The following is a 16,069-nucleotide window of genomic DNA, read 5'->3' on the forward strand; positions in this document are numbered from 1 at the left end:
ATGTGTTGCAATAGTCTAGTTGCAAGAGAGCATGGGTCACTGTTGTCAGGACCATCAGCTGAAATGAGGGGATCCTTGGTGCTCTCTAAACTTGGTTGATTTCTTGCAGATGACAATGTTTCATTGGGTATTGAAACATCTGCAAGAAAGCAATCAAGCCCAGAGAGCACCAAGGACCTCTCATTTTCAACCCTGAGCTACAAATATTCTCCTTTATTATCAGCTGAAGCTGGACAAAGATCACCCTGGTCACAGCTTCCCCTTGCTCTTCTAGCATAAGCTGAGATTCTACCAGGATCCCAAAATATGAATCTGTTCTTTTAGAGGATGTGTGATTATGTGGAAAGTTAGTATTGGAACCAGAATTGAGGCAGGTCATTTACTGACAAACAGTAGTGCCATCTAGCACAGATTTAACTCATTAATTTATCCATATAAGCCCTCCAGATTCCAGGTCAGAACTTTTATTACATCCCCAATTTGGCATGGTAATATTCATTTGAGTATAGTCAGCATATTGATGATTCCTACCACAAACTGACAGACAAGCTCCTCTAGCAGTTTTATGTCAATGTTAACATTTTATTTCTAACAGCATTTTATTTCAAATTACTAGTTTGAAATATTGTTGTTTTAACAATCACCGTTGTGGTTTTGCTTCTTCAATTTTGGGAGGGCCAAAATGTGTCTCAAGGAACTGTTACAATGGAGACTTGGATTGCTATTAATAGCTGGGTTGATGAACATCTTCTATCTTAACTTCATTTGGGGAAACAATCTGTACAGATTTTTCATAGGTTCCTGTACATAAGTCACTGTATAAACTCTTTAAGGACATAATACAATTCTGTGAAATAAATTTCCTGAATGTCTGATGGTTTGAAAGGTCCACTTTGAATTAGCACCTTTGTTATAATCACATTTATACATATAAGTTAAGCAGTATCTTGTGAACATCAATTGCTTTTTCTAAATTGTCTTATTTTGATGCATTTGGAAAGAAAACTTTCTTGGGCCCTTTTCCATAGATAAGAGAGGAGCTTGTAACTATCATATTATTATCCTCATTCCTTCGTTTTTCACATCTAAAAGAAAAAGAGAGAGAAAATATAGTATGTGTATTTTACATTCATTTTTCAATTGTTGGCCAACATGAAATCAGGTTATTCTGTTTTAATGCATTCCAAAGGTTAGTACTGTCAAAATGGCATATCATTCTAAGGTTTTGAAAAGGCCATATATCTTCTAACAATGTTTCTTTTTCTTTAAGAAAAAAATGTCAGCAATGGATCTTTTGGTTCAATACATATTTTTAAAAAATTAAATACTAATTAAAGTAGCAAAACAACAATGGGTCAGAATATTTGGGAAAAGAAACAGCAGAGAAAGAACAGTGGCAGCAACTAACCAAGTATAATGACATAATTTGGGAATAAGCTATAGATATCACAAAGAATCTGCCTTGGAAGTATACATTGGCATAAATTAAGATGTTGCCATTCTTAAAAATTAATTGATTCAAAAGCTTAAAAATATGCCACAAAGGCTTTCAGAGTATACTCAGGGGAGCTATATCTTTATCTTTTATACAGAACATTTATTTTTAGTAAGCATTAATGAAAACCACAGAATTGAAAAATGGACAATTGAATAACAATTTGGAGGGTAAAATTGTATAAACGAAAGGAGGAAGATAGACTAGGATTAAATATTATTTCTAGTCCATCAAGGCCACATTTGGTGGCCTTCACAAACTCCCTAGCCCCAAGTTAAGGAAAGCTGTTTAAAGAAAGCATGGGCAATTGCCAAAAAATATTCAAGTTCTTAGCTGATTCATTTCCAAACCCAGATTTCCTTGCACCAGATAGCATTTGATGATTTCTGGTGTCCACCAGCTTATATTGCCTGGGCTAGCATTATCTTGTTTGAGGAAGGCTTTGTGATGAAGCAAAATGAGATACTCGTTTGAGACTGTCATAAGAAAGGCCAGACCCAATGTATCTGGCTGTGAGTAAGGCAGGAATGGTTACTTGAGAAAGTACCAACAGATGACTCTACTACACCAAAAGCAACATGAGATAACATCTAAATGCACACTAAATTCAGTTCCAGTCTTACAAACCCATTCCACCCAAATTCTATTTTAGTGGCAAGTGGTTTTTTTTAGAGCAGGACACCTGTGAGCAGATTGTCTATCCTTTTGCTGTATATCTAGTATCTTTGACCACCATGCCTTCAATGCCTTATTCGAATTCTCTGAGATCACAGTTTCTTTGCTGAAGTGATTCTAGTTCTCCGTACTTAAATCATCAAAGTGCAGCTTATTTAACTTTCTGAGTTGTTGCTTATATGTTTGATTCTCAGCTGCATGCATACATCTCTACATCTCCTTTTATTTCTCTCCTCCTGCATGACGGGAAACAGACTGTATGTTGGTTTAAGTTCAAAATATCTTGGTGTAAGTTCTTTATATATTTCTTGATTTCCCTTGGGCCACTTAATAGAAATTAACACAACCACAATTGTCCCCTTATAGCCAAATATTTCACATGTATGCACAGGACACCCAAGACAAAAAATATTTTGTGAACCAAATATCTATTACGAAACAGAATTCTCTAATATTAATTTCTTATTTATATGCCGTATTAATTTTTTCATTGTCTACAACCTGGCCTGTATTCTTAGCTGAAGAACTATACGATTAAAAAGTGCCTTGTATAAATTTTACCCATTTTTAAAATTCTTGCCTGTTTTTTTATTAAGAATGATTCATGCAATAAACACAAAAAAGTCAGTTTTACAGGCAGTTTTGTTGCTGACATCTCTTGGCAACATGGTGGATATTTCATTAATTATTTGATAGCATCTTCATTTCCCTTTCTTTTTCCTCTACAGAGCTGCTCAGAAGTTGAATCTGTCATCCAAAAAGAAGAAGCACCGACCCTCTGCATCCTCCGTTTCTGAATCTCATCTATTTGCCACCAAATTCAGCATGATCCTGCAGACCTCACCTCCACCTGCTCCACCTTGTTTATTAAGGGCAGTGAGCAAGGTGAAAGATACTCCAGGATTGGGCAAGGTACAGATTAAACCCTTATAGTTCTACTAATCTGTTGCAGCAAAACAAAAATTGTGAGACCCCCCCTCCCCCCAAAAAGGCATCTTTTCAAGCTGTGTGTATCACTTGGCAATGGCTGAAATTTTTATCATAACTAGTTTGTATTAACAAAGAGGCAAGATACAATAGCTTGTTTCTTTAATCCCCAAAGTAGTTTCAAAACAAGGAAAAGTTATGCCCTGTGCATGAGATTTCCCCCAACAACTGTGTATTTATTCTTCCACCCTTGCTCAGACAGTAATGACAATGAAGGCAAATATATGTGTACCAGGATAATGACGCGAGATCGAATTTGGGTAGGTCACCGGGACCAGAGATGTACTCTTCTGAGCTTTCGGACTTATGCTGGAACCCATCTTCAGGGAATTTCTCTCTACTGAAATATGTGCTTTGGGCTATTCTGTGAGTCATGTTTATGTGGTGCTTTCCTATTGGCTGATTGGTGTGTTGATCACTGGTGATTGGCGGTCATTTCCTTGTGCTGCCAAGCCCTTGGGTTCTAAGTATTGATAAACTGGTGGTAATTCAGCACTTCTGTTAACTGACAAGGGCCCTGTTTCCCAGGCTTCAATCTTTTTCCTGGCTATCTTTGTACCTGCAATGCTGACTCTTTAGTGCCTATTTCTTCGAAGACATTTTTAATTAGTATAAATAAACCTAACCTCAAAAAAATGATCTTAAAAGAGGGTTCACTAAATCATATACTGCACAATAATAGATTAAGTATTAGATAAGGGATTAACATATGTATTAAATAGACTATTCCAGAGTAATCAGTAGATAAATATTCTCCTGTAACAGTATGGGTTGAATCAACTATCCCTATTAACTTGATACATGCTTGCAATAAAAAAAAATTGGTTATTTACAGTGTAATTCTATGCATGTTTGCTCTGATTTGATCAGGCTTATTCCCAGGAAAATAGGTGTAGGTTTTCAGCAATTATCAATGGTATATCGTTAACATTTGAGAAAGGTAATGATTTGTTATCTTTTTCTGTCTTGCATTCCTCTCTATAAATACAGATTAAGTAACAAAATCAACTCCAACTAGAAATGAATAGCTTCTTGTACATTCTTGACAAACAGTAAAAATAGCAGAATGTCAATCCATCTTGGCAAATGTATTTCATTCTTATTCTTCCTTAATTTCATGTACATTGCTCTAAAATCATAGTTACATTGCTTTTTAATGGTGTTAATGCCAGTCTCAAATGAACTGGAATTAAAATGCTTAAGGATAGTGCAGTGAAAGAAGAAAATAATATGTCATGTAATTTCTGACCTTCTCTTTTTTCTAAATGAATTCCCAATCAGTTAAAGAGGTGCACATTGCAGAGAATTACACGTAGCAAGAGAGTTAGAAGACTCATATAACACTATATTGCCAAAAGTATTCGCTCACAACTGCTTCTGATTATGTGAATGGGTGAGCGAATACTTTTGGCAACATATTGTATCTGTTTGCCCATATATATCTAATTCATGGAAATGATTTCATAGGACATTTTAGCGGTCTTATGACTAAATATGTTTGAGGAATTCCAATAATTCTCAAATGTAAAAAAGGATTTTGAACTAGTATTGACTAACAAAGACATTATTTCAGAGATTAATATAATAATAATACAATAATACAATTATTAATAAATTAGCTAACCCATGCTTGGATTATTTTTATGTAGCAAATAATTCTGGTAGTGCTAGACATTATTATTACATCACTATAGCTGTTCACTCACATTGCCAGGAAACAACTATGAGAATATGAGAAAATAAAATAATAAGCAGTTCCCACATTTGCATTAAATGAACCTGCTCTTCACCTCTGTCCAAGTTTAGCCATGTTTTATTGATCTTGATTACAGACCTGGCATGTTAGAGCCTGCATTACTTACAAACAGTTCCACTTTGGCCTATAAGCATCTCTCTTCTGGCTTTCTTACTAAAGCAGTATACAATTATGCATAATTTAATTCAAGATCAAAGGATCTGGGGGCAAGATCTGAAGTGCTTTCTGAAGTAATTCTTAAGTTCTGGCCTGAATGGAGTATGAGGGTTGAAGAATCATATGCCATATCTTTATTGGAACGTATTTTGTATTTGCTTGAATGAGTTTTCGGTATGGTCTAGTAATTTGTTTTCTCAAAACCCCAAGTCATGCAAAGAGATATGCTCACCTTTAGACAAATGTGAATCTAACTGTTCTTCAGACTATAGGCCACTGGACCCTGGATGATCAGAAGAGTAAAGAGTTTGATGTACAAGATCTTAAGATGTAGAAATCAAATACTGACATACTTTATATATTTATTAAAAATGGCTGAAATATTCCTGAACGTGGAATGTTTCCACCATAAGTAATTATTTTTATTCTGTATATTGATAGTTGAGGACATAATTATCATGGAATGGGGGAATTAAGTGAGTCCTTTCTTTCAAAAAAAATATGGAAAGAATATGCAGAAACTCCTAAAGGTGTGCAAAACACTTCAGATTTGATATTCCCTATTGCACGATTCAGTATGCATGTTTTTAAATATAAAATAGCCGTTTTAATGAGAAGCATTCTGTTTCTAACATTTTGAAAGTGTTCTGAGCTTAGATCAGAGTATTTTGAACTCAACTACTTTTCAGCTCAAAAACAACATGAGCAAGGTGGTTTATTTCTCATTAGAAGCAGGTTTGGGTACAAAATCAGCATTTTGAATGTGAGGAATGGGAATATTTTACACATACCTAAAAGGCATTTTTACAGTTGATTTTGTTTTAAGCTGAACCATATATAATGCCAGCTCAGATAGGTATGAGCATGGAGCAAGAATATTTTAGGAAATATACTTTGTGGATGGCAGGGTTGGATTATTTATTTATAAGACTTTATATTGCCTCAGGAGCAGATGACTCTTAAGCAATTTGCAGTACAATATGCACTAAATCAAGAATTAAAACTGTATATAGTACGTTATCACAAGAACTTTACATAAAATCCAGTGCAACCTCTCCATCAACCTTCATTCTTAGCATCATATTAAATGAAGAGAAGCATTCTAATAACCAGGAGCCCAGCAAAAAAAGAGACACCTGGTTCAGATTTAACAATATAACTTTTCATCATGAGACCAATCTTGTGAATCTTCACTGGACTTTGCTTTGCCTCTTTCTCTTATTCAAAAACTCTTGGTCTCCTGGTTTCTAGTCTGGTGCCTTAACCACTAGACCAAACATTAATATTAACAAACATGAAAGTACATCATATATAACAATAAAGCCAAAGGAAGACAGTTAGTTGTCATGTGAAATATGAGGGTTGTGGAGAAATGCATGCAAATGTAATTAACTAAGATTCTGGTAATTAATTGACTGAAATTTCTTGGAGACAACTGTAATATATGCTATTTATAATGGATCACTGGTGCATTAGCCATAGTTCATTTAAATCGTTATATGATTACACTACTCCTTAGGAGAAAGGACTGCTTCCTTCCTTGTCATTTTAGATTATTTATAGCAAGTATGTTTACTTAGAAATTTGGAGAAATAGAAATAAAACACTATCCTGCCCTCTTTCAAAAATTAGTGAGGAAAAATAGGTTAAAGCAGATGGAACTTTCATAGATTTTTTTCATTGCATGTGGAGGTGGACTTTCTTGGCCACAAATATTTTTAGTATTCTAATTTTTTGGGGGGAAAAATCCAGTCAGCTTCTGAAATATGTGCTGCCAATATTCATCAAGAGAATATTAACAATGAAGCAAGAGAAAAAGTTGTCTGCTGAAAGTTCTGCACTGGGACCTAGAGTAAGTCAAAAGTTAATTGCTGTAGGACAAATGAGAGTTAAAACCATTATCCCTTGGAAACAATTTCTGAGAGGAAGAACAAAAACTGTTTCTCCTCCAAGTTACTATGGTTACAGAAATGGGAACAAGGAGGAATACCCCATGAGGCATTTGAAGAAGACATGTTCGTTCATCATTGTAGTCAAACAGATTGTTCTATAAATTAAATAGTTCCACATGAAATATAAGCCAGGTGGCCTTTAGCCCTCAAGTTGGAGTGGCCCATTACAAGGATATTCTTCAGGAAAAAGATTTGATGGATTGGACTGAAGGTTATGCAGCTTGTTTTGAAATGCACCAACTTAGTAATAGGTGATGCATTAAAGACAATCTGAGGATATATTTATCTAACAGAGTTGGGAGTGTATTTTTTTTAGCCTTGTTAGTTTTAATTTTTAAAAAGGATCCTCAGATATATCTTGTAGTTTCATTTTAAGTGATAAATAAAATGGTTACGTGGATGCAGTTTTGTTTCCAAATATGTATGTTCCATTCTTGAAAAAAATAAATTTAATATGAAAGGGTAGAAAAACCAGCACAATCAAGATGAAATGATATCTATTAAGATAAAATATTAGAAGTAGAAACTGATGACAATTCAAATTCTAAAAAAAGATTCATTTGATATTCTTATATGTGGCAAAATATATACGTTTTAAGTTTTGTTCCCCTTTTTTGTTTGAAAATTAGGGTTCTCTGAACTGTATGATTACACTAGGGCCACAATGCAGAACACATATTTTTCTTGGTATTATGATATTCACATTCTAACATCGATTTTTCACCTGTCTGCTTCTTCTGAACAGGCCAAAATGAAGAGAAACTGTATTCATTGGAGTTTAACAACTTGCATAACTCCATTTGTAGCAACAATGAAAATCATTGTTACTCAATCACTACATTTATAATTGCTGTCAGATGAAATGATACTTTTCCACTTTATATTCCAAATATAATTTATAAGCAGGCCATGTAATGCATAATACATTTTTACATAGTAGTAAAATTGCAGTTAAAAGTCTTTCTCATTTTCTCCATTGCTTATTTTTTTTAAACCTCTATGGGTAGAAATATCTCACGAGTGGCAACAATTACTTGGAGAACAGAGTTGCCAGCAGGAAACTGTGAGGCAGAAATCATGGACTCAATTAGGGAATAAGATCCAACCTTCCTATAATTACCTTCTTCTCTCTTCCCCAAACATGAAGGTAGTTGGAATTTTGATTTGAAGTAATTCATTTTCTTTGATTAATTACCACTGGCATAGCTGGAGACCTCTCTGTGATGTATGATATGCTACACAAGTGTTCAAAAAACAAAACAAAACCCAACAACACAATCCTACCTCTTGTGAGGTAAATCTCTTAATTTCTGAAAGTTTAAAGACTTCCTTTAGCTAAACCAGGGCAGATTCTGTCCCCTTTCAAAGAGTAAACATGCTTGTAAATTTTATCCAGTTCTATAAACAAATAAAAAAGTAATTGATACTTCCTTTAAGAAAAATAATTTTACATTCTTAATATACCTTGAGCAAGGAACTCCCTTCCCCCTTTGTATCTGGAAGATAAGAAAGTTTATTAGAATAGACCTGCATGTTGATCAAGTCCATCCAATACCAATTCCATGAAAAAGAAATGAAAAAGTTCTTTTCCGGTATTGAACAGGTAATGACATATCTGCTTCATATCTGAAGCAAAGCATATTATGGTGGAAGCAGTCAGGGAATAAAGGGCTTTACTTTTCAAAATGTTAGATGGAGCTCACATTTCATCTCACAGTTGCCTCTTTTGGGCTGGCTGTGTCCTCTTCATAATATTACCATAGTATGTTTGTGAATTCCATTTGCTTCTGGTATTTACATTTGCCATTTAGTACTTACGGTGGATATAAATAACAAAAGATAGATGCAGAAGAATGCACAGCTTTCTCCTTTGTTTCCCTAGGTAGAAGATACATTAAAATGCCTAGAAGTTATTTTTAAGTGAGATTTGTAATCTATTTGTGTGATCTATGCTCACAAATGCTGTAAGTACTTTCACAAATAAATATAACTATAAGACAAAATCATGCAAACTAGTTAGCTAGTGGCTGGTTGTATTAGCATAAAAATAAATAGCTAAACATTATAATAATTAATGTGCAAGTATTTTCTGAAGTTTTCCCATAGCTGTACTAAAGCTCTGCATTTCATCAGATCCTTTGAGGGCTTAAAAGGGATGATATTTCAGTATTCTAAATCAATTTCTCTGGGATTCTTCTCTATATTTTGAATATAGACTTTTCAAAGAGCATGATATTATGTTTAAATAAAAGGACCGCCTGTGAAACTTCCCAAAGAAGTTTGCTCAAATTGACTTCTCAAAGCTTAACTCCTTACTTCTTTTAACCCATCTAAGTCCTACATGTTGAAATGCAAGTAGTCCTTGGCTTATGACCAGTGGCTTAGTGATCATTCAAAGTTATGATTTAATATTTGGAAGATACCTAAACCCAGATTCAAAGTTACAATGTTCAGCTCCCCCCTGGTCACATGACCACACTTTAGTTGCTCAGCAAGCAAATTTATGGCCATTTTATGACACTTTATCTGAGACCAATATTAACTTCCAGTTTTTGGCAAAACCAGACTATAGTGAACCATGTGTTAGTTTTGATTTCACTTATTTAAAGAGCAGATTAGTGAGTGGAGATACGTTCCTGTTCAAAGAATGGCATATGGCATGTATGTATGTATGTATGTATGTATGTATAAAATGTATTATGGCAACTGAGAAGAATTGCAAGTAAGCACATTGAAAATAAAAATAAAATAAAAACAAACCAAGATAAAATATTACAATTAGTAGTGGGTTCATCAACAGATAATAAACATTTGCCTAATTTTACAGACAGTATAATAAAATTTGGCTTTGTTCAAAAAAGACCGACTCATATTGTTTTGATAACAACTATACATGGAAATACCAGCATTTCCTGGTATTTAACGAGGAATTATAGGGTCCTTGAGTTCATATACAGAGTATAGTATAGCAGGCCATGAGCTATAGTTTCAACAGGCCTTGTCTACAACAGGTGCAGTCTCAGCTCATTGGGACTTTTTGTATCAGCCCTCGAAAACTTCAACTTGGGGACAATGTTAAAGTATGCTAATCTTAGTGCTGTTCAGAATTTGGAAACAGGTGGTATAAGTATCCCAATGGTTTATACAAAGAGAATAAGAAAAACAGTCTTGGATAGAACAGACTGTTGAGCCTCCAAGTCTTTGATATGTTGTTTAAATACACTGAGTACAGATTCATAATTCCATTATTAGGAATCTGGCCTTCCTGGAAAAGCCAGGACATTGAAGTTTTTGTAAGGTTGTCCTGAAGCATATTGACCATAACCTGTTACAAGTCAAGTCCATGATCCTGTTTGAACTCTAGTTAGTCTTGCCTCTCTCTTAATACTAAATTTGGAACACAATGAACTACCTTAAATATAGCCATTAGAAATTTAGATTGAATGCTTTCACGAGGAGGAGGAGTGGAGTAAAGTTCTAGTGGGCACCAAAAAGTGGTTGTATATTCAGTCTTAGCTGAATATAGCTTCAGTATTGCTTAGATATGCTGTTCTTCTCTGGTGAAATGAAAAAGATTGAATTGAGGCCATTGGTGTCTGATCATTTTGTATAACATAATTTTAGTGTGTACTGCATTTGTTGGAGCTATACAAAGCCATTAAGAAGGATTTCACAAAATCCTCACAAAGGATTTAATTTTTTCAATACTTTGGCCATTTATCCTCCGGTCATGAAGTTTGGGTCTCTTTGCAAAGATCAAGATCTGATTTCAATGCTTGCTTATATTAACTTGGGTAGAAAGGTCGTTTATACCCTTTTTAAGAAAAAATAAATATGGATTAGTCACACAGGTATTAGTGAATCCCAGACTGGAAGTTCCGACCAGTTTTAATTATCACAAGACTTTGCTTGGGAATAGGCATTAGTCCAGAATCAACTGGACAGTATCAATCAACTTCTTTCTTGATAATTAGAGTGTATGACACTGATCTTATTTAAATTTCTTTTTATTTCTAGCCTTATGTTGGTTAAAGCTTTGAAAATCCTTTGGCAGCAAATTGTTTTGAAGTATGTGTTTGAAATTTATAGTAATTTATAAATTTGAGATTTGCATTTTAACAAAATGAAAGTTGTGAAAAACTTGCTTATATACAAAATGGCTGACATGGAGCATGTAACCATGACAAAAGCTGGTTTACCAGAAGCCAAAGTAGTTCTGAAAAATGTTCTCTGACATGTCAGTGAACTTTCATGAAACCCAAAATAGCATTGAGGATAAAGATGACATTATATATTGTTGTTTTGCTTCACAGATTCAGCTTCCGTTTTAATTTTTAATTTTAAAAAAGTCCTTTGAAATAATTATTTGGGTCTGATGGACAAAAAAGGAGGTTTATTTCAGACTGCCTGTGTGCTCTGTGTTAGAGAATTGTCAAATAAACATGAGATGCCATTCTTTTATTTAATAGTAATGTGCCCAGGATCCTCTCTTGGAGTGGTGCAAGGAGGCAACTTGGTGACACAGTAATGAGCCTAGAAGGGGATTTTGAAAGTAGGAATGGAACAGGAGGCAAACTGCAAATATAACTATCGATCATACATACAGTATATATCCCACTTCCTACAAGGCTAATTGTATTATCTCACCAATGCTGCATTTAGAAATTAGCTGTATTAGGCAACCCATGCCCCATTGGGTAATCATTTCAGAGATATTTCCTTAGCTGGCAGAGAAACAGAATGGCCAAAGGTGGGCAAAAAAGCTGTGCAATCAGGAGTTACTTCTGATTTCCTTGCCATCTGTCCCATCGAGTTTCCTTGTTGCAATCTGGCAGGGAACACAAGAAATCTTCCTTCCTCCCTCAAATATGATCAGAAGATGGATGAGCAAGAGCAAAACAACAGCCTTTATTTGCAACCTTGTTTAGAGAACTTAATTATTCTTCTAAGGGGGAAAAGGATGTTGTGCAGAAACATATCTTTTCCTCACCACTCTCATAGCTCAGAATATGAGAGAGAGAGAGAATGGATAGACAGATGGACAGACATTTATTTTTGTTTTATGACAAAGTCGCAACATCTCAAATACGTGGGAGGAGAACAGATAGTTGTTCTATTCTTATTTTCCTGCCAGGGTAAATGCAAGATGCCAATTAAAGTATTGTGAGATGTAGTTCACCCTTGTAAGAAGCTTTGTTTTCCAATCTGAATACCTGGGTGATTTGAGCACATTTTCATAAAATACTTTAAATTTACATTCTGAGTTTTTGTCCTTCTCTAAACCCTTTGCCATGCATGCACATAATTTAAACATTGGATTTTGCCTCTAAATTACTCTCATTTCTCTGGAGCATGCTGAGCTATGTCCTGGCACAAGATCTGACAGCGGCACGAGGGATGTGTGTGCTGTCTGGCCACACAGAAGGTGGAGGCATGCACCCTGATTGATAACAGCATGTGCAGATGTGATAAACATAAAGAGGCCCAGGCTCCGTTTTGGGAAAGTTGAACAGCAACATAAACGAGGAAACGGAACTCCCCCAGAGACTTGTACTTGATGTTCAGTGGGAATCATGAATCTTTTCAGATTGCTAGAAAGATTTATCATGAGGCCAATTCTGTGACATGAGGCGGTGCAGACATTCAACTCCACTAAGATCTTTTCTAGGCTATCATAGCATATTAATAACGCAATAGTAATAATAGAAGTACAAATTAAAAATAACTAGATAGAGAAGATTTGAGACTTTGGAGATAGCTTTAACTCAATCAGATAGGACAGCTAATATAGGGAAAACTTCAGGATCTCCTTGTTAATTACTTTGCATTTAATAAACAACATGGTATCTACTAGATTATTATAGGTGAGGGATTAGGCTTCTATTATATTGGACAAAGATGTAAATTTTTCATAGACAATTAAGTTTCCCCATTTTCTTTGTAATTTATTTTAAGTATGCTGTCAACATTTCCAATTCACTTTCATCTCCAACCAGTGAAGGATTCATTTTGCAGAAGGATAAAAAGATATCAAGATGCCTAAAATTAGGCTCAGTAGTTTATATATTGTATGGAATAATGCTTCATCTTTAATGGGATGTAATATTGTAGGGGGAAGTAAGTACTTCTGCCAGTATTACACCCCGTGTCAAGGCTTTCTAGGATCTTCCTAAGATCAGTTTTAGAAAGCCACAATAATGTCTTATTTTTGTTGTATTTAAACAATTCTGCCTGTTATCCAACAAAGCTACACATGTGCATATACAAACACATAAAATATGTTAAGATTATGTAATCATTTTGTGTTATCTGCATGAAGGGAGGGAACAGTGTTGTTGAGGAAACAGTGGATCTGCCCATTATGTAACATGGATTCCATCCTTCCACTTTGTCCGCACTAAGCATTGAATTCTGCAGTCGAGAAATCTGAATACTTAATTTTGCATGTAAGTCAAAAGCAGGCATGTTTTGATTCACATCACAGATTGGGACATAGGACTCCATGTGGAAAATTCATGAACAATTGCCTTTTTAGACAAATTGCATGTTTAAAATATACATAAATCCAACAGTTTTAGTAGTTTGGGAGGGGAATCCCTAGATGTATCTATTCAGAGACAGCAAAATGTTTTGGATCAGTCTCAGATATAGCTAGTATGAGAGCATTTTTTTAACCACTACCTCCCATTCCCTTTTGTTTAATTATCTAGGGCAAAGGTTTAGCCCCTTATTTGTAAACTACTATGTACTCCTGCAGTGGTACCTATAAATACTAGCAATACATCTGTTCATGTTTTAAATAGACAGACACAGTTGTTTTTATGTAGCAGCAATTGGGAGATATTCATTACAGTGATGAATACAGTACACTATTGGAAGATCTGAAGGCTCAGGGCAGATTGTCATGGAGAAAATCTATTTATGTGGTCCCTAAATCAGGGTAGCAAAGAGAAACTACTCTGAAAAGCTAAGAAATCAGTTCTCAGCCAATGAACCAGCAACAGTGTGGAGAATGCTGAAGAATATCACTAACTATAGCAGACCACCTCCCTTATTGAAGAGAATCGTCAACTGGCAGATGACCTGAATGTGGTCTACTATAGGTTTGAGAGATCACTGTCATCTACTTTCCCTGCTACTTTCCCCATCTCGATACACCAACAGCAGCCAAATTTCCTACATCTATCTCAATCGCTCTGGGACCCCCCCACCTCTTGTAATTTTAGAAAAAGTTGTGTGAGATCTATTTCATAGACAAAAGATCAAAAAAGTACCCTTTTGAAAGCCTGTGCTGAAGAACTAGTCCCCATCTTCACCCGACTCTTTAATAAATCACTGGAGACGAGTTATTCCCTTCTTGCTTCAAACACCCTATCATCATGCTGGTTCCTAGGAAATCCTCCATCAGGGAGCTGAATGACTACTGTCTGGTTGCTCTGACATCCCTAGTTAGGAAGATCTTTGAGAGGTTAGTGCTGCTCACCTGAAAGTCATTACAGATCCTCTGTTAGACTTCTTGCAATTTGCTGATTGAGCAAAAAGGTTGGCAGATATGTCAACATGGCATTGCATTACATCTTGAATCCCCGGGGATCTATGCACAGGTTCTTTTTGTGGACTTCAGTTCAACATTCAATACCATCATTCCAGAAATTAAACTGATTAAACTCTAAACTGATTCAGGCCTGTCCATAGTATTTGTGGGAGGATTATTAGTTTTTGGGCAGATAGAAAGCAACAGGTGATGTTAGGGGAAATTACATCTAGTATCCAGACAATTAACACAAGCACCCCCCAGGGCTGTGTGCTCTTCTCTCAGTGACTGCATTTTTAAGAATCCCTCTGTTAAAATACTGAAGTTTGCAGATGATACAATGGTCATTGGCCTCATTCGAGACGGTGATGAGTCTGCATATAGGTGGGAGGTTGAACAGCTGGCCCTGTGATGAAGAATCTGGAACTGAAAATGCTTTAAACTCTTAAGATGAGAGTGGATTTTGGGAGGAGCCTCCCTATTGTACCACCTCTTACTATATTCAACAGTTTTAATAATTTGGCACAATATCAGCAATAGAATCCTTTAGGTTTTTGGGTTCTATAATCTCCCAGGGCCTGATATGGACACATTCTAACATTAGAAGCATCATTAAAAGGTACAACAAAAATGTTCTTCCTGCATCAATTCAGAAGGTTCAGACTGTCCCAGGAGCTATTGATACAATTTTACAGAGGAATTATTAATTCTGTCGTTTTATAACTGTCTGGTTTGGTATAGCAACCAAACAGGACAGGTACAGACTCCAGAAAGACCAATTGCAACCAGCCTGCCTTCCATAAAAGACCTGTATATTATGCAGGTTAGAAGGAGGGCTGAGAAAATGGCTACACACCACTCACATCCTGGACATAAACTGTTTCAACTCCTTCCCTCAGATGAGGCTATAAGGCAGTGATGTCGAACCTATGGCACGCGGAGCCATTTGTCAGGGCATGCGAGGCGCTGCCCTGTCAGCTGGCCAGCACGCATGCGCGCGCTGGCCAGCTGAGTTCACCTTTTAAAAAGCTATTTTTCGCCTTCCCCAGGCTCCAGAGGCTTTATAGGAGCCTGGGGAGGGCGAAAACAGCCCCCCCCCGCCCGCCCGGAGGCTTCAGGGATCGTCCGGAGGCTTCCCTGAAGCCTTCGGAATGCTTAAAACCACCCTCCGAGCAAACCGGAAGTGACTTCCGGGTTGCTCGGAGGGTCGTTTTGAGCGCTCCGAAGGCTTCAGGGAAGCCTCCGGACGATCCCTGAAGCCTTCGGAACGCTTAAAACGACCCTCCGAGCAACCCGGAAGTCACTTCCGGTTTGCTTGGAGGGTGGTTTTAAGCGTTCCGAAGGCTTCAGGGAAGCCTCCGGACGGTCCCTGAAGCCTCCGGAGGGCCTCGGGGGGGCGGAGGGCGGGGGAGGCTCTTTTCGCCCTCCCCAGGCTCCTATAAAGCCTCTGGAGCCTGGGGAGGGCGAAAAAAGCATGTAAAAATGGGCGGGGGGGGCGCGTTGTGAACACATGC

General features: G+C 36.4%; 1 protein-coding gene and 1 long non-coding RNA gene across 3 annotated transcripts in view; both read left to right on the forward strand.

The window, feature by feature from the left end:
* LOC309388140 overlaps positions 1-16,069 on the forward strand; it is a 432,191-nt gene that overhangs the window by 309,456 nt on the left and 106,666 nt on the right. The window lies entirely within an intron of this gene.
* KIF26B (kinesin family member 26B) overlaps positions 1-16,069 on the forward strand; it is a 308,871-nt gene that overhangs the window by 186,136 nt on the left and 106,666 nt on the right. For both annotated transcript variants that reach the window (XM_081945182.1, XM_081945183.1), the window contains exon 5: positions 2,899-3,082. In XM_081945182.1, coding sequence (XP_081801308.1) covers positions 2,899-3,082 — 184 coding nt within the window. The remainder of the gene's footprint in view (positions 1-2,898; positions 3,083-16,069) is intronic.

The sequence above is a fragment of the Natrix helvetica genome (genome assembly GCF_964273705.1).
Source record: "Natrix helvetica genome assembly, chromosome: 2".
In the NCBI taxonomy this organism is placed as follows: Eukaryota; Metazoa; Chordata; class Lepidosauria; order Squamata; family Natricidae; genus Natrix; species Natrix helvetica.